Source organism: Megascapheus bottae, chromosome 5 (assembly GCF_031878675.1).
Source record: "Megascapheus bottae isolate mThoBot1 chromosome 5, mThoBot2.hap1, whole genome shotgun sequence".
In the NCBI taxonomy this organism is placed as follows: Eukaryota; Metazoa; Chordata; class Mammalia; order Rodentia; family Geomyidae; genus Megascapheus; species Megascapheus bottae.
In genome coordinates, this window is record NC_143513.1 from 1,154,281 (window position 1) to 1,180,026 (window position 25,746).

Consider the following 25,746-nt stretch of genomic DNA (forward strand, 5'->3'; position numbering starts at 1 on the left):
AAAATGGACAAAAGGCAAAATGAAATGAAGAAAATACAAGACATTTAAGACCCTATCAACAGAAAGACAGAAATGATAAATACTCCAATGAAGGAAATGAAAATGATATTAACAAGAAGATAAGACACCATGAAAATTTCAATAAAGGACATGAGAGATAATATCAACAAAGAGCTCAGAAACATGAAGAGCTCTTATTTGAATGCATAGGCAACAGAACAAAAGAAGGTGAAAATGGGGTACTGGATTTGAAGATAAAGCAGAGGAATTAGAACAAAAAGTCAAAAGCATGGAAAAAACACTCAGAACAAACCAAGGGGAATCTCAAGAAACCGCCAAAATATTAAATCAACACATAATGAGGGAGACCTCCAGTTTATCTATTCTTTATATGCTTCTGTTTAGTCATTTGGTAGCTGCTGTAGGCGTAACAACCATAACTAATGTGAGAACAGAATTTGTGCTCAATAATCTTTATATTACTTAATGGCCCCAGATTACAAAGTATTTTTTTTGCTGGCAACTCAGATGTACCAAAGACAAGACATAGAGGGCCTCCTTTGGTGAAAAAAGTTAAAGCTCATCATGCTGACATCGCTAAGATCTACAGAGTAAAGAATGAATCCTTAATCTAAAAATTTTGGAAAAGGAAAAAAATCAATATTTTTCTATCACAGTTCAACCTGCAACAAATAGGTATAGCCACAGTACGTAGTCAATATGGAAAAGCCCTTTAATTTGTGGGAGTGTTGACTGATGGCACTGTGTGGCACCAGAAAATGATGACCCCATATAGACTTCATCAAAGGATCCTTGATATGAGAAATCCCGCACTACTTATTACAAATAGAGATGATTCTAGAGAGACAGGAGTGGGGTTACCCTGAAAACACATAAAAATACTAGAGAGGCTGCATCTGCTAAAGAAGCTGCTACCACCTGTCTGATGAAGTAAATCAAAGAAAAACCAAATCTTCAACTGAGATGAAACTGAGCTCTTATGGAAGAAGGTGCCCACCCAGAGCATATTCATAGACGTGCAAAGGAAGCACAAGGACATAGAGCATGTAAGACAGGTAACCGTGGTAGTATGTGGGAAAGCTACAGGACACACAACAAAACCAGGCACAGTATATAGAATGACAAACCCACACACTCTCAAAACAAAACTAAGAATTATCTACCCATGCTCGGGCAATATAATCAGAAAGCGTGGGTGATAGCCATCTTGTTTATGGAATGGTACAACCAATGCTTCATTTCAGAGGTTTAAAAAAAAAAACACTTGGTAGAGAATATTTTAGAATTTAAAGTCCTATTAATAATAGTGCATCTGGCTATCCTGAATCTGTCTGCTATAAAAACAGAAAGTAGATATTTGTTTTGCCTCCAAATATAATCTCACTGCATCACTTGTTTGACCAAGGCATTATCTAGCTTCCTAAGGCCACATACACTGCTTGGGATTTGGTCCCATTTAATTATCAACTCATCACACAGATATCTTACATGATCATAATAAGGGAGAACACAGGGCTGGGAGTCTGGCCTAGTGGTAGAGTGCTTGCCTAGCATGCACTAAGACCCGGGTTCAATTCCTCAGTACCACATACATAGAAAAAAAAAAGCCAGAAGTGGTGCTGAGGCTCAAGTGGTAGAGCTGTAAGGACAGTACTCAGGCCCTCAGCTCAAGCCCAGGACTGGCAAAAAGAAGAAGGAAGAAGATAGATAGATAGATAGATAGATAGATAGAGAGAGAGAGAGAGAGAGAGAAAGAGAGAGAGAGAGAGAGAGAGAGAGAGAGAGAGAGAATATAGTACTAAAGTACTCAGAAAGAGCCCAGCACCAGTGTAGCACCATGGCTATAAATCCTAACACTCAGCAGGCTGAAATCTGAGGAGTATGGTACAAAGCCAGTCCAGACAGGAAAGTTCACTAGATTCTTATTTCCAATTAACCACCAAAAAGCTAGAAGTGGAGCTGTGGCTCAAAAAGTAGAGCCCTGGCTGGGAATATGGCTTAATTGGTAGAGTGTTTGCCCTGGGTTCAGTTTCTCAGTGCCATATAAACATAAAAGCCTGGAAGTAGCACTGTAGCTCAAGAGGTAGAGTGCTAGTCTTGGGCAAAAGAAGCTCAGGGACAGTGCCCACGCACTAGGTTCAAGCTCCAGGACTGGCAAAAAGAGAGAGAGGCGGGGGGAAGGGGGAGTGAAGGAGAGAGAGAGTGCGCGCCTGCCTAAAAAAACTCAGGGACAGCTGGGCACAGTGACCAATGCATGTAATCCTAGCTACTCAGGAGGCTGAGATCTGAAGATCGCAGTTCAAAGCCAGCCCTGGCACTAAAGAATATGACACTTTTATCTCCAATTAACCACTGGAAAATGGGAAGTGGGGCTATGGCTCAAGGGTAGGGCCATAGCATAGAGCTGAAGAGCTCAGGGCCAGATTTCAAACCCCATGATGAAAGAAAGAAAGAAAGAAAGAAAGAAAGAAAGAAAGAAAGAAAGAGAGAGAGAGAGAGAGAGAGAGAGAGAGAGAGAGAGAGAGAAAGAAAGAAAGAAAGAAAGAAAGAAAGAAAGAAAGAAAGAACGAACTCAGGGACAGGGAGGTGCCGGTGGCTCACACATGCTATTCAGGAGGCTGAGATCTGAGGATGGTGGTTCAAAGACAGCCCAGGTACAAAAAATCCGTGAGACTCTTATCCCCAATTAACTGCCAGAAAACTAGAAGTAGCACTCTGGCTCAAGTGGTCAAGTGCTAGCTTCGAGCTGAAGAGCTCAGGGACAACACCCAGGCTCAGAGTTCAAAACAACAACAAAATCCTCCAGGACAGTACTTAGACTCCAAGCTCAAACCTCATGTATGTATGTATGTATGTACACGCACGCACGCACACACGCGCGCACGCACACACGCGCGCACACACACACTCTCTCTCTCTCTCTCTCTCTCTCTCTCTCTCTCTCTCTCTCTCTCTCTCTGAAAGAAAGCAATTCCATTCATGTAATTTTATTATAATAGACTGTTTAAAATGTCCTATTTTATCAGTACTTGTTAATCCCTTACCCTGTCTAGTTTATAGATTAAACTATCATGGGAATATTGGGGGAAAAATCATCATATATACAGTTCAGTGATATTTCTACTTTTAAGCATTCCTTCATAGGTTCTGTTCACAGCAGAAATACAAATTTATACTTATGCCAAGATTTCTTTACCTAATCAACTTAACAAAGCCCGGAAGTTTGATAAAACCATATTGTCAGCAAGTTTGTAAAAATGCAAGGACTCTTGTACATTGTCGGTTGGCATATAAATTACAACAACCCTAAAGAAAGCAACTGTGTAATGCTTATGGGAATATGTATATCTTTTGGCCTATCAATGGCACTTCATGGATTTACTCATATGGAAATAGATACATATGCAAAATAAAATACACTGAAGACCTTTTATTACTTTGTAGTTTTCAGAAGCAGGAAAGAGGCAATAACCTCACTGTGCATATCAGAGGCCTAGTTCAACAACCAGTCTGTTGCCTAGAGGAGGCAAAAGCAGAGGATGAAAGCTTTTGGCGTGAGCTTTTGGTTACCTGAGCCAGATGACTGGGAACAGGAAGGCCACCAAGCAGAGGCACTTGGGGACACAGAAGTAATCAGAGTTGCCCTGGTAAGGCCAGGTGCGTACTGGGCAGGAGCAGTGGGGCCATCTCAATAAGTGAAATATATCACCAGTGCTAAAGGAAGAAATAAAGAAATATCCATTCACACTTAATTATATATGCATAAAAAATAGCTGCTCAAGTATCTTCCAAACTACATGATCAACGGCCAGTACAGCCATGGAGCCAGGTCAGAGACTTTTCATTACTCATATTTACACTTGTGAACATATACTTAAGTTATGCATTCAAAAATAGGTAAATTAAAAAATAAAGTGAATAAATATAGTCTATTAGCCTTTTCAGTTATGGAAGTTTCCTATAATAAAAAGCCTTCCTACAGTTTTTCCAGACAAGTTCTAAGAAGGGAATGCCATATGTTGACACAGCTTTCAGCACACATCCCAGCACCTGCATCAAGCTGGAAAGGAGAGTGTCAAAAGTCTAAGCCTGGGGAGCAGTAAAAGTCACATGTCTCAAGGACAAGGTTCTATTCCAGAAGATTCTTGATATAAAGACAGCATGAACATGGGCATGCAACAGAGTTATAAACACCACAGCCTCTGAGAGGAAGGAGAATCAGGAAGAGCCATTCACTTGTCATTCAATGAAGCCCAATAATACCTCCGTCTACAACAATACTATAACATATTCGACTCAAAAGATAGTCAATAAAAGAGTAGGGTGGGAATCTGGGTTCAAGTCACCATTCCATCACCATCTTACAAGAGAGTTTGCTGGTCTACAAAATGAGAGGTCCAAGAAAAATCGCCATTTATTCATCTCCAGAAGCACTGAGATCCTGTGATTCAATGAAATACAGGTTGTTTTTGTTTTGTTTTGTTTTACTTGTCGGAGTGATGTACAGAGGGGCTACAGTTACATTGATCAGGTAGTGGATACATAACCCCTCCCTAGGTTTTTCTCCCACTTTCCTTCCCCTCAACCTCTCCCTGAAATACCAGGTTTATAACCACCCTGGTTTGAATTAAGCAAATACATAGACACTTGTGCCATGAACTCAAAGCTCCCTATCTTATCCCTACTCTTGACAGTACACTGGGAAAAGGGAAGAGAAATCAGTGATCTTCCTAAAAAGTAGAGTACACTAGGCAAAGAACACAGTGAAGACAAGAGTGAACTCTATTTTACTGAGGCAAAAGCCTCACACTGAAAAGATCTTTAGGTTTGCCAGAAAAGCTATTTTAAAATTTTTTTTAATTTCTGATTTTTGAAAAATTAGGTTTCAATTTAGCCTGTCAATTTATGAGCAGCTTGATCAATGTTGCCCCTTAACTCTGCCCTCACCTATCTCAATGCTGACCAAAATGATTTTTTTTTTAATGCTACACATGAAAGAAGAAATTTTTAGCCAGGTACTGGTGGCCTACCTCTGAAATCTTAGCCTCTTGGGAGGTTGAAATCCCTAGATTTAAGTTCAAAGCCATCCCGAGCAAACAAATTTGAGAGACTCCTAGCTCCATTTAACCAGAAAAAAAGTTGGAACTGGAGGTTAGGCTCAAGAGGTAGAGCATCAGCTGTGGGAAAAACCTGAGTCAAAGCTCAAGGTCCTGCATTCAAACCACACTACTAGTGTGTGCAACACACACACACACACACACACACACACACACACACACAGAAATTTTCCGTTTTCCCCCCTGAAGAGCATAGTACACTGTGCATCTAGTCATTTGTTCCCCATTACTCTTCAGAGGCTCCATTAAAAAAAAGCTCAGGGGGCAAAATTATGGTGTGCCAGCAATAAGCTCCAACCACAGAAATGAGGACAGGACTCCACAGCAATGCTTCCTCCTACAACCCGAGTCTCACATCCTGTCCTAATACATAGCTGCCCACATAAAAGGCCTCTATCCCTAAACAGAACCAGTTGTGACTCTATCTGCTGGGGTGCTCTAGTCATGGCCACCATAATTATTATATCTGATAGATGCCACAGACAAAACCCCAAAATAAATTTTGCTGACAAGCAGCTGTGACAGGTACATTTAAGGAACAACTGGAAAGGAGCCAGTTCACAAAGAAAGTGCAACTCTGAGGAAAAGCCCTTAGGCCAAAAAACCCCATGAGACACAAAATAAACTTATTTATAAGTTTTAAGTGAGGCATGACTAAAACCCTTAGATCACTAAGAAACTGACAGACCATGGATTTTTAAAGGAAGTTTCCAGTATTATAAAAATGGCATGGAAAAGAATATGACTGAAAGAGAGAAGAATGAAATTTCTTACCATGTAGGAGACAAAGGTTTTACAAGCAGGGCACAAGTGTGTAGATGTCACAGAACATCAACGCAAAGGGAGTTTGTGGCAGATGCCCCTTCCTTTACTCTGGTAATACACAGGCCTTCTCTGAGCCAGTTCAGAGTAAGAAGGAGCATTGGCTCCTGGCTGGGCTCCTGTTGGTTGAAACCTATACACTCCTACCAGTGTTTACGTGTGCAGAGCTCTGTGCTCTGTGAAGAGAGACAGACACTAAAATGTGTGCATCACTAGCACCAGATATATACACCAAACCATGCTACCACTACCTGGGAATCACTTCACACATCACATGCTCTGTGCTGTTCCTGCATCTGCCCTGTCTTTGTGAATATCACCGGGGCTGTGTGCTCAAAAAATGTCCAATGTAATAAAATACGTAAACCAAAAAAAAAGTCCAATGTAGAACAAGCCAGATCTACATTAACTATTGGTGAGAGCAGGAGCATATTGTCCCAGAGGTCCTAACTACTACATTTGAACTTCAGGCAGAATAGTTTGTTGTTCTGAAACATAGGGAAGCCACCCTATAAAACAGTGCCCAAAGAACAGATTGTAGCTTCAACCCCATCATGAGCCAGCAGCACATCCAGGACCTGTGTCCTATGGACCTGTTGGGTTGCTATGGAAGTTGTAAGAAAGCAGTCCAACTTGACAATGAAATGGAAATCAGCACCTGACCCTAAGAAGATGCTAGGTAAACAGCTCAAGGAAACAGCACCCACTCCTGGCTTACTCAAAACCTACAAGATATAGTCACTCAAGGCTGAAATTCTGAGGCCAGATGTTTGGCCTAGTGGTAGAGTGCTTGCCTAGCACGCACAAAGACCCAGGTTCGATTCCTTGGCACCACATACATAGAAAAGCCAGAAGTGGTGCTGTGGCTCAAATGGTTGAATGCTAGCTTTGAGGAAAGCCCAGGGATAATAACACTCAGGCCCTGAGTTCAAGCCCCAGGACTGGCAAAAAAAAAAAAGCTGAAATTTTGTGTAGGTGATGCCTAGTGATTAAGTCTGACTCTGATTCCTAAGGTTACACTGAACTCCAGGGCTCACCAAATCATTGTAAAAGATATATTGTAATGGGGGGGGGGGAGTGCGGGTGGGGGAGGAGCAAGAGGGAGAGGAGAATTGTATGGATGGCTGTTTCTTGCCAAAGCTGAGTCAATTACAATTCACTGATCCTTAGCTGGTACTACAGCTATGGTACCTTACAGGTTGGCTCAAGGTTACCCACCTTTGGCCCATGAATGGCAGGTGAGCATATCCCATCTTTTATGACACAAAATAAGCTACATTCAGCTGACACTGGCTACCTCTCCATGTTTGAAGTTGCCATTTTCTTAGGTCAGCTTTAGCTGTACCCAGACTCCTAACATACTTCAGGTATAAAACAGGCCTACCTGTTTCACACAGAGGATGGAGGCCTGGAGGGGCTCACTCTAGCCTAGCCTGAATAAATAGCTCTTTCCCTAAAAGATCAAATTCTACACCAACTCAGAAGTGACCTTGGGCTGTGAATGTCACCTGCCACAGTCCTTCTTCCATAGAAGAGCCTGTTAGGCACAGGCCAAGACATTCTACCTCTAGGTCACTGTGACTTGGGTTTCTCCACTTTGCCCCAGAACTGGCCTGGGGTTACAATGGATCACTCACAATCTTACATGACTTTAAAAGTAAGGTGTAGACATGTCCAAGGCTAAAAAGAGAAAAAAAAAACGTTATTTTGTGTTTGTCAATGACTGGAAAAAAGACTTATACTATAGAACCTGTGTCTTCAGAAATGGAACAGGCCCTCCATGAGTACCTGCGAGGCCCAGTCAGTGAGCCTTGGTGGAGATATGGTACATCAAACATGGCACTAGCCCTGGCAGGGATAGGATGCTCTCTAGAGACTCTGAGCCCTGCAGACCATCTGAATGCAGTTCTGAATACAGAAGAAGGGGCAAGGACAACCTAGGTACCCTCTCCTGGAACAGGAGCTTATCCCAACCCTCCTGTAAGAATGCTGGCTCCATCTCAAGACCCAAGACTGGAGGAATGCAGCTTCCACCCCGCCTGTTACCTGTTTTCCCTTGACCACATGCTTGGGCACTGGCACCCTGACCTCCAGGTCAGTGTAGTCCTGCGACCAAGTGTAGTTCTCACGGACGGCACCGTTGTAACTGTCAGGGTTTCTCTGGAACTGCTCCTGAACCCTGAGAAAGACAAGAGCAGTGAAATGCAGACAGGCAAGTAGACAGGGGCACTAAAAATCCTGGCTTGGGCTGAGAAATGACCAGTCCAGGCTTCACCTTAAGCTTATTGACTTTTACATATTAGGGGGGACCTTCTTTGGGGCAATTCCTAATAACACTCCTAGGCAATCAGAGGATAAGAAAAAAGCAACAGAGAAAAAAACCTAGGTGCAGAATACTCAAGTCTAGGGAAAAATGTGTAACTCCCATCAAAGCCATAGCCTGGTCCTGCCAGTTGCTACAGTACTCAGACCATACCTATTAACTAGTCAAGTACCCCAGTTAATAAAAATCCATGCTTCATAGGTGCTTTGTACAGGGCATGTGCACATGTGTACACACATACTTTATTATTTTTTTTCTTTTTTGCCAGTCCTGGGCTTGAGCTCAGGGCCTGAGCACTGTCCTTGGACTTCCTCAAGGCTAGAGCTCTACCACTTGAGCCTCAGCACCACTTCTGGCTTTTTTCTATTTATGTGGTACCAAGGAATCGAACATGCTAGGCAAGCACTCTACCACTAGGCCAAACTCCCAGCCCACATACTTTATTTTTAAAGGTAAATCAAGTTCATCCTACCACTGCCAGACTTCAGTCCTAATCCAGCCTTGAGCCTCTACTGTCTCCTAATAAGTAAATCAAAGCCAAAGACACTCCATTCAAACTATATGCAAGATGTAAGCAATACATTTAATGCGATGGCCTAAAAACCTCAGTCAACCAAATCCTATTGTTACACATTCATTATAAACACAGCACAGATGCAAATAGGCCTAGCCAAGATGCTGATTGTGAAATAAAAGACAATATTTGTCACAAAATCTAACAATACTACTCATATAAACACTTTTTAAAATGAGCTTAGATTCACAAGCACATGCTGAGAATTCTCACAAGTTGAGAATTTAAATCACAGATAAAAGCCTTATCATGAGGAGGCAGCTTTGAATGTGGAACAGTCTGAAGTATGTGGGGCTTGGCAATCTTCCTCAGGACCTATAGACAAAGCCTGACAGGGACAGAGTTCCAGGGACCTGCAAATAAAAGTATGTTTTTCTACTCTCCAGAGACCACAACAGATCTCATGTGGCTCATTCAACAGGACACCCTTCTGCTTCATGTTTTCAGGCAGGAACTGTATTCACTTGTGAGTAAGATTTGTCCTCTATCATGATCTGAGTTCTCTGGGCTAGGTGGCTATCGATGGCTGAAATGTGTTCATCTGAATGACAGGGAAGAGTCTTCATTCCTAGGATCTGAAAATGTGACCTCATTTTAAAGATCCAGCTACAGGCCAGAGTTTGGCCTAGTGGTAGAGTGGTTGCCTAGCATGCACAAAGACCAGAGTTCAATTCCTTGGTACCACATACTTAGAAAAAGCCAGAAGTGGTGCTGAGGCCCAAGTGGTAGAGTTCTAGCCTTCAGAAAAAAATCCAAGGACAGTGCTCAGGCCCTGAGCTCAAGCCCAGGACTGGCAAAAAAAAAAAAAAAAAAAAAAAAGATCCAGCTACAATGGGGTCCTAGACAGCACTAACCTATCTCAACTGGTGTCCATACAGAGGAGACCGAGGACACAGAATATCCCTCGTGAAGACCATTGTGAATTAAGTAGAGAGTGGAGGAATGTTGATCCAGGCTAAGAAATTCCAATGGTTGTTGGCCACTACCTGAAGCTGAAAGAGGCAGGAAGGGATAGAGACTTCAGAAAGAACAGGCTGACTCTCTCATCTCAGATTCCTACCTCAGAACAACAGTCACTACCTTGCTTAAGGCACCCTTCTGCGGTAGCTCAAGCAACCAACCGAATAACGAGAAGACTCGACATTGGAAAAAAAAAAAAAAAAAAGACTCAGCACTGACAGTGATAGCAGAATGAATGCCAGCCTGAAACTGCCTATAAAGATGGCACTGGAGGTCACAGAGATGACACACAGGAACTGAGAGGAACAGAGGATGCCTGGTTCATCAACCTGAAAAAACAGAGCTGTGCCGGGAAGCAAGAGAAAGAACATGTGTAAGCAACCAATAAAGGATTCTCAAAGACTATTTAATAGTGTGGAGAAAGCTTTCAACACCACAGAACTGGAGAAAGGTTTACAAGATTTTTTATTAGCATACATTAGTCATACAAAGGATGCTTTGACACTTCCATACATGGATACAATATATCTCATCCCCTCTATCACTATCCTCTATACACCCCCTTTGCTTACAACATTTTCAACTGGTTTTATTGTTCTGTTTTCACACATGAACTATATTTACTCTCATTTGCCCTCTCCATCCACTCTCCCCCTTTCCTCTCATATTCCTTTCCCTCCAAGAGTGCCTGTTTTACTCTCCTGTCAAAGATATGACTTCCATGTATGGCATAGCCTTAGCTTCTAAGAAGAGGAAATGTGTGCACATATTTATAAATACATATACATGAATTTATATATACATGAATATATATACATACATACATATGTACCTATATACACATATATATCACGGGAAGGAGTTGTTAAATATGTGGGTACCTCTGATAACAAGGAATCTTCTTTGCATTTTTGCTTGTTATTCAAATTCCCTATACTATGCAGGGATTTTAATAAGCAAGAGAAAAATAGCTATTTTTAGAATATCTATAGGAGACAGTGAGGCACCCAGTAACCCAGGTACAGGGGCTGTGGAGGAGGCAGGCACAGGGAGATGGACTTGCCCAGGCCCCAGGTGTCCCCAAATCCTCCCAAGTATGATCTAAGATGTGGACATGCTTAAATGTGGAGCAAATGTCTCTGAGAGAATAAGGCAGCAGCGAGCACCTCTACTTCCAGAGGGAGCAATGGTAACATCCCACACCTACATTACCATGTGAAAATGATCAAAGCAATTAAAACAAAGTAACTTCTATCCCCAAATAAAGAGCAACATGGCCCTAGCACTTGATAGAGGTCTTGGATTAGGCACAACAGCTCCTGAAAAGTGGAGAAAAGAGAGGGTATATTACAGGCCAAGGGCCTCAGACAGCTACAGCTGCTCACCACAAAGGACTGCTACCACCAGTAACATCACATGGGCTCTGCTGCCCAGGAAGAAATGGAGGGAGGTAGAAGTATTGGCAGACACTGCACTCTTGGTAGGGGCTATGGTGATAGGGGGCCAGCCTGCTCTGTCTTCCTGCTGTCCTCGGCAGCCCTAGCCTAGCTCTGTTTCATAGGCCCTGCAGCCTCCTTCCAGAGACACAGGAGAAATAGTCCTAAAACAACTCTAGCAAGTTACTTACGTGCTTTTTTTAGCACTCTGAATCCACATTCTCTTTAAATAAAGTTGATTATTTTCAGCTGACAGTATGTAAAAATAAGCGTCCTGTCAAGTGCAGGTGGCTCTGGGCCCCACCAAGTAAAAGTCCACGGCTACCCCTGCAGCTGTGGGCCAGGGAGGAGGGAGGTGGGGGACGAGCAATGAAGCTTCAGCACCCAGGGTGGGAGGAAGACAGTGAGTCAGCAGCCAGGTTGCAGACTTAGGAGCAGGTCTCAATGCAGCTCCCACTCCTGAAGAGCTGGGACAACAGGGCTCTGAACAAGTTCCAGAAAAACAGAGAACAGGTTCTATAGCTTGATAAGTGCCATGGGCCACAGGCCCTTGCTCATCTCCTTAGAGGCAGGCTGACTTTGGCTGCTAGACCTTTCCTGGCAGATGAGTCTTCCCAGCAGGCCTGTGTACGGCTGAGTGGGGCAAGCCAGGAACCAGTCACCTCCTCCAGTTGGGTACTGGTTGTCCAGAGTTACCATCATGCTGATGGACTGGGCCCAACCCACCTGGTCAGCCTGTCTCAGCACAGCCATTGGGGGGGAAATCTGTTTATCTTGCTAGGGATTGAATCCAGGACCCCCTGCATGCTAGGCAAGCATTCTACCACTATATCCCCCTATCTTCTCCCCTGATTTGCTGTTCAAACTCAAAGATTTTGAGACAAAGATTCTGGTGTCAAACAGTGTGAGCAAGTATGAATAACAGTGAATAAAAGACCAAAGCCCCAAAGATTTTTGTACAGGAGACTAAAGCTCTAAACACAATGGATTTCAGTGGGCCATGGTTACTGCCCTCAAGCTATTTGCCACAGAGAATGCATAGAGCAGACATTTCCTAGCTTACACAAGGAGCTGTGGGTTGGCTCCCACCGTGGCAGAGAGTTGTGGAGATGGAGCTCAGTGTCTGGGTTTGGCTTGGCTTGCCAGGCCCCACCCCAACTCTTTCCTTCATGCTTCTTGGAATGGATCATATTCATGCTGTAAATATTCACATTCACTCTGCACAATGGGGTGGGAAGACCGCTGCCTCTGTGCATGGCCTACAATGTTCCTTACCCTGTGGTCCGTAGTCACTCCAGATGTGACTGCTCTCTTCACACTTCACCATCTACTGTGGGTGGCAATGTTGCAGCCACGCCCCCCCCCAACTCTGGAGAAAGCATCACAACACACATGTGCAGTATGCATATACATGCTGTAGTTGAACCTCTGTGCCCCATATACCTGAATCCGTATGTTAAATCCTCACCTCAACCTGACAGTATTAGGAGGCAGCCAGACTGTGGGAGGTGATTAGGTCATGGGGATGGCATCCCTATGAATGAGAATCATTCCTGAAGGGGCTTCAGGGAGGCCTCTCCCTCCTCCATGTGAGAACACACAGAAAGTAATGTCTATAGAAGCATGTCCTTATCAGACACTGAGTCTGAGAGGACTCTGATCTTGAATTTTCAGCCTCCAAAATTATGGGAAATAGATGTTGGTTTTTGTAAGCTGCCCAGTCTATGGCATAGACTTCTCTAGCAATTTTCACAGACTGAGCCAGACATCTGTGTGTAGTGTGTGCGTGCATGCATGCCGGGGTCCTCTGCACCCACCATCTCTCTTGCCCAGTTCTTTTTCCTCTCACTGATGCTGTGTGTCCCAATGGAAAGCAGAGCCAGGCTCTCTTGGCTTTTTCTCATGCCACTGTGGCCATGTGGTTCCCAACAACCTTCTAGGCTCCCGGAGACTCAAAGACAAAGTCTAGCATCTCAGTGATGCCTTCTAGACATTCATGGTTTAGTCATTATGACTTCTTCCCTACTTTTTCTTTCTACCTTAATTTCCTCCTCCTCTTGGCATAGTTTTTCCTGAATGTGTTCAATCTCAAGCCTTTCCATCTGGAGGAAATTACAATGACTTTTCTTCTGAGCTTCTTCGTTCCTAGGGTTTTGAAAAATGAGCATTATTATAATACTAATCTAACTCCTCTGCTCACACTCACTGCTTACTTCCTGTGACTGTCCACTCCTCAAAAATCATCCTTGAGTACCACTCTCAGTCCTCCAACACAACTAGTGATGCCCAGACTCTGGCCCTGACCTTCTTACTGCCATTCCTACTTCTAGCCCCAGTGATGACCTACATATAGCCCAGACCATGTGGCCTCCTTCCTGGCTCCTCTCATTGCGGCACATGCTTTATTCATCCCTAGCTACCTCTGTGTTACCATTACTGAGTGCTCAGCCTTTCCAAAAGCTATGGACAGAAGGCTCTCAAAACAAGTTTAACTTTTCATCCTTTACAATGCTTAAATCCAAGTTATGTATTATGCTTAATAATTCCACAGTTCTGGGCTGGGAGTTTGGCCTACTGGTTAAAGTGCTTGCCTAGCATGCATGAAGACCCGGGTTCGATTCCTTGGTACCACATACATAGAAAAAAGCCGGAAGTGGTGCTGAGGCTCAAGTGGTAGATAGAGCTCTAGCCTTGAGAAAGTCCAAGGACAGTGCTCAGGCCCTGAGCTCAAGCCCAGGACTGGCAAAAAAGAAAAAAAAATAATAATAATTCCACAGTTCTATCCTTGAGCTTCTTTTTCAAAAATCCTAGTATTAATGCTTTTATTTATACCTGATTTCACCTATATGAAGTAGCAGGTCTACTTCAAAGATGATGATGTCCAAACAACAGAATCCAGCATATCTGGAGAGGTGGTGCAAATGTACAGGAAAAGCCTGAGCTGCCTGTTCTCCCAATGAGAGAGGGAGGAAGAGTCAAAGATCAGAAGAGTCATGTACAAGGACACAGGAGACGATTTCAAGAGGTGTCCACCAGCCAAAGACGAGACAATCCAAGCATTAAAAAAATAAGTAAAGTCTACCACAGACTGAAGTGACATGAATGTTGAAGACTTATGAATTAATTTAGGCTGGGCAGCAGTAGCTGGCTCTTGTAATCCTGGCTACTCAGGAGACAGAGACCTGAGAATTATAGTTTGAAGCCAGCCTGAACAGGAAAATCCACGGGATTCTTATTCCCAATCAATCACCAAAAAGGTAGAAGTGCATGTTCAGCTCAAGTGGTAGTGCACCAGTCTAGAGGAAAAAAACTCAGGGACAGTGCCCAAGCCCCAAGTTCGAGCCCTAGTACCAGCATGTACATATGTACACACATGTTTACACACACACACACACACACACATCTATGAGTTTATACCAAGTAAATGATTCTGTAGGAATCATAATTTCAAAATTCAACATCCTAAATAGGAACTCTAAATAATAAGCAAAGCAGTTAATGTAAGAGAAAAACTGCTAGTCTTGTGATCTGTGATGAAAATGAGGAGCAAGCAACATTCTTCCACAGCTAAACACCAGGTGGAGTCTGACAGGGCACCTACTAGCAGAATATCCTCCACTCTAGATCATCTCCAAAATGTCTGTGGAGACCCGGTGCCACACAGCATCTGAGAGGGCCCTAAGGGCAGGTCTAACCAACAGCTCACAAAAAGGGAAGAAAACATGAGCACCAGAACCATGAACACACAACCAATCTAAATAACTTCTGGAAAGTTACAGGACACACACTTCAAGTGTGTGGTCAAAGAGAAGAGAAATTAAGAGGCTTACGACACCCATCAACCAAATTTAATGTCGCTGAATAAAAACAAAACAAACAAAAAACCTAACAAAAGACATTTTTGAGACAATCAGGAATACATGAACACAAAATAGATATCAGATAATTAAAGAAGTGTAAATGTGGAGACTGGAGGCATGGCTCAATTGAACGCTAGCCAATGAGTGAAAACTTCAGGTACTGAGTTCCAGTTCCAGTCTCTGACTCAAAAATTTTAAAAAGAAAATTATAAATTTGTAAAAATATGACTAAAGCATCTTGTTTTCCCCTTTCCCATTCCTATTTCAAAAAAACAAATAAACATATATACAATATACCAGGTAACAAAACAGATACAGTAACAACATACGATTAACCAAAGGGCAACAAAGGAGAAGAGAAATAACATAGTACATTAAGAACAACAATCCATGATTGGGAGGGAGTGGGAGGAAGGAAATGGGGACAAAAACACAAGAAGGGGCATCAATGTGTAAGAAATAATGGACCTACTGTCTGGCGAATGTTAACTGTAACCCCTCTATACATTACCGCAACAATAAAAAAAAAAAAATGTCAGGAATCAGCAGGAAAAAAAAATATGACTAAAGCTAAATCCTTATTTCAAATGAAATACTTAATTAATGGTTGAAATTATAGGATGTATGAAATCTGTCCTGTCCAATGCAAAACCAATGCTTGAAGTGAGGCAAAAAAATGATGCAGGTGGTATCCTTAATATGTGGCTATTAGACCCACACAGTGTAAGAGCGAGGACTCAATATTTGCATACCCAATGCTATGGACATGGTATGGGAAATATAAACACAACTACATAGACATAAAAATTTATGACTCTATAGACATAATGTTTTATTACATTTATTTATTTATTTATTTATCTATGACATACAAACTTCAGCCTAATTTTAATTATGTTCTAAAATCTAAGTGCCAGATATTGCATATAGAGATTCCCTTCTTGAATACTTGTTTGTTAAACACGTCATTCAAAATATGATGTAAAAAATCAATGTTAAATTCTTTTTTAAAATGATGCAGGATATATTGCTAAGTGATAAAGCATATTCAAATGTTTATGGCGTTCATTAGCATGAAAGGATTTGCACAGAGGAATGCTACCTTCTCAAACACTGCAGATCAGTGTTTTGTAGAACATCTACCTAGTGGCACATAACAGACCAAGACACAATGACATATATGAGTGCACTGCACTGCACTGCACAGAGAAACTAAGCTGTTCACGAGACGGCCTGCCTACAGCTGAGTTATTGGGAAAGTCCTTGCCCCACCAACAGGGAGGAGCAGGCCCCACAGACAGAAAGAGGTTCATGGTGATGACCAAGCAATATTGGGAAGGGCAGCAAAAAACACATGGGCAGCCTAAGAAGACAAATAATTCAAAAGCATCCAGAGAGCAGGAAGAAAGGGCAGCAAATAAGGGACCCCAGGCCTCAGCTAGCTCCAGTCCAGATTCCCACAGTGCTGGAGGATAATGTAAAATGTACAATTAACATGAATCCACATCAATAGAAACAAATGAATGAATAAATGAATGAATGAACGAATGAATGAGAAAACAAGCAAGCAGGTAGGAGAAGGAAGGGCCTAATGCTTCCTTATAGAAGAAGCACAAATAAAAATGCAGTCGTGCTACACACCAGTGGCTCACACATGTAATCCTGGCTACTCTGGAGGCTGAGATCAGAGGACCACTGACTGGTACAAGACTACCAGTCCCAGACTGTTACTGGGGTTAGGAGTAGGTCCAAGTGTGAGCTGTTATCATCATCATTACTTGTTGGGGTCTTTCGTCCCTGGTCCCTCTCAACTAGTAGGAGGGATGGGGAAAAACATGCCCCGACAGGACAAGCCGCGAGAGGAGAAGGCCCACTGACCTCCTGCACTCAGCCTTCTTACCCTGGAGCACGAACAGAGACACCATGCAGCTTCATCAAGGCAGGAAAATCTCTCTCTCTCTTCCTCAAATCCCTCCTCCTTATATTCGGTGCCTTAGCCTATCAGCACAACAGGTGGGCAGGACAAAGAGGTCCATGTGTTTACCTCTAATACACGTCTCAGTAGAAAGTTATTAGACATGGCGTTACTCAGCCCCCAACCATTACTAGTGCTAAGAGTCTTACTCACATGGATCATGGTACTGGCAACACTGTCATCACTGGTGAAGAAAGGCAGTTATGTCAGCCTGTTGGCGATGAGGGGTAGGGGGTAGGAAGGTGTGTGTGTGTGTGTGTGTGTGTGTGTGTGTGTGTGTGTGTGTGTGTGTGTGTGTGTGTGTGTGTGTGTGTGTGTGTGTGTGTGTGTGTGTGTGTGTGTGTGTGTGTGTGTGTGTGTGTGTGTGTGTGTGTGTGTGTGTGTGTACCTGTCCCAGGAAGGTGTGTACGTGTGTGTGTGTGTGTGTGTGTGTGTGTGTGTGTGTACCTGTCCCAGGAAGGTGTGTACGTGTGTGTGTGTGTGTGTGTGTGTGTGTGTGTGTGTGTGTGTGTGTGTGTGTGTGTGTACCTGTCCCAGGACTTGAACTCAGTGTCTGGACACTATTCCTAAGTAGTTTTTCCCCCTCAGCACTCAATCACTTGAGCCACAGCTCCACTTCCAGGTTTTTTTGGTGGTTAACTGAAGATAACAGTCTCATGAACTTTCCTGTGCCAGCTAGCTTTGAACCACAATCCTCAGAGCTCAGCCTCCTGAGTAGCTAGGATAATAGGCATAAGCCATTGGTGCCTAGCTTTCTAAGCAAGAATTCAGAATTGAATCAGAGTGGTTACAAAGTCACTTTACTTCAAAGTCAGAATAGGGAAGAACATTATTTCTTTTAAAAGGTCAATGTAACATCCACCCCAAGAAGGCAGTTCTAAAGGCCCTCCTTCAGGAGGGAGGAGCCTTTGGGACAGACATTGCTCCGCTAAGTGTGAGTGGAGAGGTCCAAGCCATCACTATACACAATACAGCAAGTGTTTATTAAAATTAGTTTTCTTTCTTCAGCAATACATTAATTTAATCTAACTTTTTTACTTTATAAACATTTTATTTTGACTTCTATAATAATTCATTGCTTAAAACACAAATACATGTATGACTCTATACAAATATTTTTCTTTGTATTCTTTTTTTTTTCCCTGCCAGTCCTGGGCTTGAGCTCAGGATCCGAGCACTGTCCTTGGGCTTTCTCAAGGCTAGAGCTCTACCACTTAAGCCACAGCACCACTTCCAGCTTTTTCTACGTATGTGGTACTGGGGAATGGAGCCCAGGCCTTCGAGCACGCTAAGCAAGCACTCCACCACTAAGCCAAACTCCTGGCCCCTCTTTCTTTGTATTCTTATTCTACAAGTTTTACTGTTTCTTTTCTTCTTCTTCTTCTTCTTCTCATACATTTCTGTTGAAACCTAAGGCAGATGTACACACATTAGCCAAGGCCCACCCAGGGCCAGCATATCCGCATCACTGCCTTCCACCTCCACATCGGGTCCCCTGGAAGGTCTTCAGAAGCAGCAGCAGGCATAGGGCTGCATCTCTGAGGACAGCAACGTCTTCCTCAGGACCTCTCCTGAAGACCTGCCCGAGGGTCTGAATCAGGAGTCCTCCCTCCACAGACCTGTCCATGGGGTCTGCATCTACTTTGTTCCTTTCATCATAAGATTTGTTTCTGAGCAGTTAGTGCGCCAAACATGTCTCTCTATTAATGGAATTCTTTGGGTGCCAGGGCCATATTTCTGACCTTTTTTTTTTTGAGGGGGGGGAGGGCTTGAACTCTGGGCCTGGGAACTGTCCCTGAGATCTTCAGTTCAAGGCTAGTGCTCAACCATTTAAGCCACAGCACCACTTCTGGTTTTCTGGTAGTAAATTGGAGATAAGAGTTTCACAGACTTTCATGCCCAGGCTGGCTTTGAACTACAATCCTCAGATCTCAGCCTCCTGAGTAGCTAGGATCACAGGCATGAGCCCCAGCGCCCAGCATGTTTCCAACTCTCTAAGAATCTATTGAGGGGCCAGGAGCATGGCCTAGTGTTAGCGTGCTCACCTAGCATGCACGAAGCCCTAGGTTCAATTCCTCGGTACCACATACACAAAGCCAGAAGTGGTGCTGTGGCTCAAGTGGCAGAGTACTAGCCTTGAGCAAAAAGTATCCAAGGACAGTACCCAGACCCTGAGTTCAGTTCTCAGGACTGGCAAAAAAATAAAAAATTAAAATTAAAGAAAGCTCTGCAGAAACTTCTGCTTACAGTCTTCATTGTGTGTTATTTCCAGCTGCAGTTTCCTTTTCCCTTGTCTCTCCTTCAGTAGGCATTCTCTAAGCAATGAGAAATTTTCATCCCTATTATAATCTTATGTCTGTGTGCCCCATTATGGATCAAAGCATCCATATCAATGCATGACTACACATTTACAGAGAGAAAATCCAAATAAGCCCAGAAGTTTGCTGTTCAGTGGAAATCCAAGGGTGAAGCCTTTGGCAAAGGGAAAACTTATTCTGCTATGACAGACTCCTAATTTAACATTTATATAACACAACTTGAACATTAATGAGTAAGCACCCCTGTTAGTAATGCTGAGCCCTGTGTGTCCAGGAAGGGCTCCTGCTTCCATTTCCAGGCAGCCCTCACATCAGAATCCCTTTGTCTCTTGGATATATGTTCTTCCTGTCATCTTCGCCTTGTCCTAAAATCAAACATAAGGAGTATAGGCTAGACCAATTTTTTCCTTATATTCCCAGTGAATGGCCTTGACACTACATCCAGCATGCCCCATTATGTCTCATCATCATGTGTCAATCCAAGCATCAGATTCAAATTTGCCTCCCCAAAGTTTTTGTCCATCTAATACCCATGTCCCCATACCACTGGATTTTCCCAAGTCTTCCCCTCCCCCACCATGCCACACCCACCATCTGGCTCTCCCTCTCTTCCACCACCTGGTCTCCTTTGACTGACCTCTCCTGCCACCCCCAAGCTCCAAAGAACACAGTGCTACATGAGCACCCACAAGCTACACCAGCAGCTTGCTGGTGTGCTCCTTTTCGCCTCTGCTACCTCATCCATTCTAGTTGCTGCCTGCTAAAACTTCCTAACAAACCACAGCACAATATGCTTGAGTCAGAAACCATTGGCCATCCCATGTTCTCAAGGTAAAATACAATCCTTTGGCAAGTATCGAGATCTTCATGATATAGAAATGTTTAGTATATGGGGCTGGGAGTTTGGCCTAGAGGTTAAAGTGCTTGCCTAGCATGCATGAAGACCCGGGTTCGATTCCTCGGTACCACATACATAGAAAAAAGCCAGAAATGGTGCTGAGGCTCAAGTGGTAGAGCTCTAGCCTTGAGAAAGTCCAAGGACAGTGCTCAGGCCCTGAGCTCAAGCCCACGACTGGCAAAAAAAAAAAAGAAATGTTTAGTATGCCTTTGCCAGCCCCATCCCCTAGAAATACAGGAATATTAAGATCTCACTAATGCCTCAGTTTACTTGCAAGGTTATCCTTCCAACTAGGTACTGACCTCTGATAACATCTCCCTCACAAAGTCTTAACTGATTTCTGTGATGAGACCTTCACACTGTTCCTTGGATAGGAGGAGGGAGGCTAGTGTCTGCCCACAGGTGGCTACAATGTAAGGTGCTTCTGGACAGATCAATACAAATAACACAGACAGGGCATACAGCTTGGAAATTGGATCCAACAGCCCTGAGTACATCTGCACTCCAAGCAGATGTTCTATAGGAATGCATTACCCAGCAAAAAGTAAAAAGCCAAGCAACACAATTCTCATGTCACATTCAAGACAAGGTACATCTTTGAAGAATTCCAGATAAAAGAGAGGAAGAAGAAGAAGCAGTATCATTTAATGCTTATATTCTTAAATCAAAAATCTGAGGCTGTTCACTTGCCAGAAGTACTTACCTACTCTCATCAGCAAGCGAGGGAAACAACACCCACACTGCAGAAGTACCTGCATTTATGACATTCCTCACACCTTACCTAAGGTCTCCATCAGTCCACTACATACAAAAGGGACACATAATGCTAGACTGTGCAAGTCCAGGGAGATGCCTTGGTCCAGCCTGGGACCTCTTGCCTCCAGCATATACTTATGATGATAAAACGGGGCTGTTGCCATGGATACTTTGGGCTGTTGGTCAGAGTACTGTTGTCACCACCTGAGGCAACAGCTCAACTTGGAAGGACATGGCCACAGAGAGCAGCAAGTGCATTCATTGGTGAACAAGGCACTGTAGGAGCATTCAAGTCTCCTAACTCTCAGTAAACAGTATTTTTCCATTCTCATTAGTTACAGGCTGCCAGGAAATTTTAACACTCAACAGAATGCAGCCAGGCTTCTAGAGAAACAGCCCTACTATTTATAAAGCCTCTGTGTTAGCCAATTTGATCCTCTTCTGTAAATAAGTGGGCTAAGATTCACCCCCAGGTGAGCTTATTTCCGTGACTAGATTGCTGCTTGAGAAAGACTAAAACCCAGACCACAGGAGTCCTTACAAATGTTTCTTTGATGTGTGCTCTATTGTGTTGTTTTATCTTTGGCATTCAGGTAAAACAAGACTGTCTAAACTAACTGCATACCTAACAGTAACCTTTTATTACCACCTTACAGAAATACATAGGAATTCTTTGATGAAGGTACAGAGTCATAATTCATATACCAATACCTTTCTTTGTAGGACTAGATATTCCACCAAACGTAACTGTACAATTCAAATGAAAATCAGAAAAATAAGTAAATAAATTATGTCTCAGAAACCCAGTCCAGTTTCTAGCAATATTCATTAGGGAATTCTTTGTAGTGAATTACATAAAGTCTTTCAATAAGCATAGTGTCAGTGAAACAAATGTTAGAGTCAGCTTTGACAAGAAAGCGTTTACTTAGGCTGCTGAGGAAAAGCAATTAGTTCTTGGCTTAGAAAGAGCCTTTAACAAGGAGATGCTTTGCTGCAGAGCTATTTCATTCCCTGGGGACAGACCTGGTGTGAACAGATCTGAAAGCCCATCTGTTAACTACTTACTCAAGTCTCAGCTTGTCATGGGACTGTCCAGGCAAGTGCAACAACCATGACCTTCACCTGCCCAAAGCCAAAGAAATGGTCTCCAGATAGACATTAAAATGTTTCTTTCAGTGATGGTGGCCTGGTAGCCCTTCCTCAGCAAGAGAAAAGGCTGTAGCAAGTACTTTTGGTAGAATGCCCATACATCTGCCATCTACTCTGGTTTAATGTGTCACTTCCCAAAATTCAAGAGTTGAAACTCAACAGCCAATGTGAGGGTTGGTGTTAAAGGCAAGTAGGCCAGGATTCTTCCCTCATATATGAGATTAAGGAACCTGTAAAAGAGGTTTCTCTCAGCATGTGGCCTTCTTGTGCTGTCTCTCCTGGCCTTCCATCCCCATAGCCATGCAAGGACACAAGCTATAGGCACAGAAAGTTTACAATACCTCACCAAATACCAAGCTTGCCAGTGCCTTGATCATCCAGCCTCCAAAACTACGAGAAAGTAAAATTTTAGTCTGTATGAGTTATCTAATCTCTAGTCTCATCACAGCCATAGATCTTAGGTGGGTGACTAAGGAAGGAAAGGCCATCAGCAAGGGACACTGCATTGGCACACAGGACTAGGTATAAGCTTCACCTCAGTCCTCGGGGATTGTCAGCTCTACCAGAGATTCCCAGAAGCTAAATAAAAGTCCAAAGTCTAGGTGGCTAAGCCATAAGCTGAACTCATTCCTGTTCTTCAGACTTAGAACCACAGGATGCAAGACCTGAAGATAAGATCTCTCAGGAGGGCACTAACATAGCCAAGCTGCATAACCTCCGGTCTCCACTCTCCTTTGCCTCGCTATGCTTCTCTTGTTTCCTCCTCTGTGCTCCTGCCTGCCTGTCCCAATTCCAGAAGTCTAGCAAGCAGAAGCTGGTCTGCAGCAACAAGGCCTCTCTACTAGCCATGGGCCACCTTTCCATCATACTGCCCAGTCACTCCCAAGGACAAGTTACCATGCATGTGCCAGAGTTGTGGAGAATGACTGCCGACCCCAACCAGAAGCTCTCTACAGAGTCCAGAACTGCCAAAGATGCTATGGAGTAGGTGCAGGGTTAATTCCTTACACTTGGTTTACAGGCAATGGTGTCACTTCCCAGTGCTTCTAGCACTGAGGGCCTTGTGGCTTGCTTGACTCCAGAGCCATAATGGAATCACAGAGGACAGGAAGAAATTAAAGTCTTCTGCTATGTGAGAACTGCCTCCACAGTAAGATCTAGTCTATAGCTGACAGAGTCCTGGCTCTGTCTGAATCAGCACAAGCGCATAAGGCCAGAGTGGAAGGTGGACATGGACCATCTCCCACCCGATCTTCCCATCTTCACTTAAGACACACACACACACACACACACACACACACACACACACACACACACACACAGAACCTGTAAACCTTTCTCCTCAAGGATACACTATTTTGTTCAGAATGTCCAGAGAAATCAAAGTCAAGTTGTGACTGGGTGCTGAACTTGAGCAATGGGGAGGATGGCAAGACCCTTCACAGAGAAGGGAGATCAAGAAACTAAGTGTCACCTTAGACTTTCAGGGCATGGAAACAATTATAAGCTTTAGGACCAAGCATGGATAATCTAGTGTGGCACACATATGAAGCTTCAGACTCAGGAAGTAGATGCATTGCCCCAGGGAGGAGACCTCAGGAAGAATGACAGGGCTGTTTATAGACATAATCTCCAAAGCACCCACGTTTAAGGGTGGAAAGAAGACACTAAGGAAGAGGCTGAAAGACTAATCACTGGGAGGAAGAGAAGCAGTTAAGCAGAGAAGCCAAACACATATTTCAAAATGGGCAGTCAAGGGCCGGGAGTTTGGCCTAGTGGTTAAAGTGCTTGCCTAGCATGCATGAAGACCCGGGTTCGATTCCTTGGTACCACATACATAGAAAAAAGCTGGAAGTGGTGCTGAGGCTCAAGTGGTAGAGCTCTAGCCTTGAGAAAGTCCAAGGACAGCGCTCAGGCCCTGAGCTCAAGCCCAGGACTGGCAAAAAAAAAAGGGGGGGAGCAGTCAACAGCAACCAACATGGAGGAGTTGAGAGGTCTAAAGAGCTTCATTCCTATCACCAAAGAGCTTCCCTCTCGTCCATAGCTTGGAAGGGAGCTACTGTTTTAACTTTAAAATGACAAAATCAAACACGTAAGTAAGCACCAGGGACTGGGCAGAACTGAAGACAAAGAAGGAAGACACAGGGCAGAATAAAACGTAATAAAGCCTTGGGGGAGGTGGTAAAAGGACCAGGTAAGATAATGCAAAGAAACAGAAGAAAAGGAAAGGGGGGTGGGGGCTAAGCACTTAAAATTTCAGTGAAAGATGAATGTGGGGCAGTGGGTGTAGCTCAGTGTCAAAGCACATGCTTGAAAAATATAAGAATTCCATCCTTAGTACCAAATTAAAAAACATCAGTCAAGGACAGTCCTTGATGATGGCACAACTGGACAATCATACCCAAAAGACATGGACTTCAAGCCATAACTCGTATCCCATGCTAAAAATAACCCAAAATGAAGCGCAGAACTAAATATAAACTCAAACAATAAAATTTCTTGTAGACAGCACAGAAAAAAATATTGTAACTTTGTATCTGGCAAAGATTTTCTAGATATGACACCAAAACTGTGATGTATGAAAGAACAAATTGATATTCTAGATGTCAACAAAAGACTTCTGTTCTTCAAAAGTCAATGCTGGCCTGGATGCCTGTGGAACAACATCTACAATCCTAGCTACTCAGAAGGCTGAGATCTGAGGACTGCAGTTTAAAGCTACTCTGAGCAGGAAAGCCTGTGAAGCTCTTATTTCCAACTAGCTAGGAAAAGTTAAAAAAGCCAGAAGTGGTCAAGTAGTAGTCCATCAGCACTGACCACCAAAAAAAAAAGCTAAAGAACAGAGCTCAGGTCTTGAGTTCAAACCCTAGCACGTATGCATGCATGCACATAAACACACACAAACACACACACCAAAAAAATGGGCAATAGTGGGCCCAGAGCTAGTGGCTCTAGTCCTAGCTACTAAAAAAGCTGGGATCTCTAAAAGGCTTGCTGATGACCTTTGTTGGTCCAGGGATGTTACTCTGACCCACCTAAGACAGCGCCTTCGGCTTGATCTGAAGAAATTCTCCATGACAAGTAAGGCAGAGTCAGAGATCCACCCTACCTAAGACAGGCGGGTTCACTTCTTTTAAAATAAAGACAGGGGAGATATTGGGGACCGAGTGTGAGGTCAGAGTGACCATGGACCTGCACAACTCAGTACACAAAGAAGTAAGCTGTTCCCATGATGACTTTGGGCTATGTCAATCACTTGTCATTTAATTTATCTGAGACTTGATTGCTGTTTTGTAGGAATGTAATCCCTGGCAGTTTCCTGATTTTAAAAAAGTATTTAAGATTGGAAGAAAGAAAGAAATGGGGCTACAGTCTTAAGCTCACAGCCTTAAGCTGCAGTCTTGGGTTGCTGTAGTCCTCCTGACCCCCCGCCCCCGCCAAAAAAAAAGAGCTGGGATCGAGGTTTGAAGCTAGTCAAAGCAAAGTCTACAAAATAACCTGCTAAAAACCTGGGGTGAGAGTATGGCTCAAGTGGCA

The 25,746-nt window shown here is 43.4% G+C and overlaps 1 protein-coding gene across 3 annotated transcripts in view; it reads right to left on the reverse strand.

The window, feature by feature from the left end:
* Positions 1-25,746, reverse strand: part of Nudcd3 (NudC domain containing 3) — a 93,453-nt gene that overhangs the window by 25,446 nt on the left and 42,261 nt on the right. For all 3 annotated transcript variants that reach the window (XM_090332499.1, XM_090332498.1, XM_090332500.1), the window contains exon 3: positions 8,007-8,139. In XM_090332499.1, the coding sequence (XP_090188625.1) occupies positions 8,007-8,139 (133 nt within the window). The remainder of the gene's footprint in view (positions 1-8,006; positions 8,140-25,746) is intronic.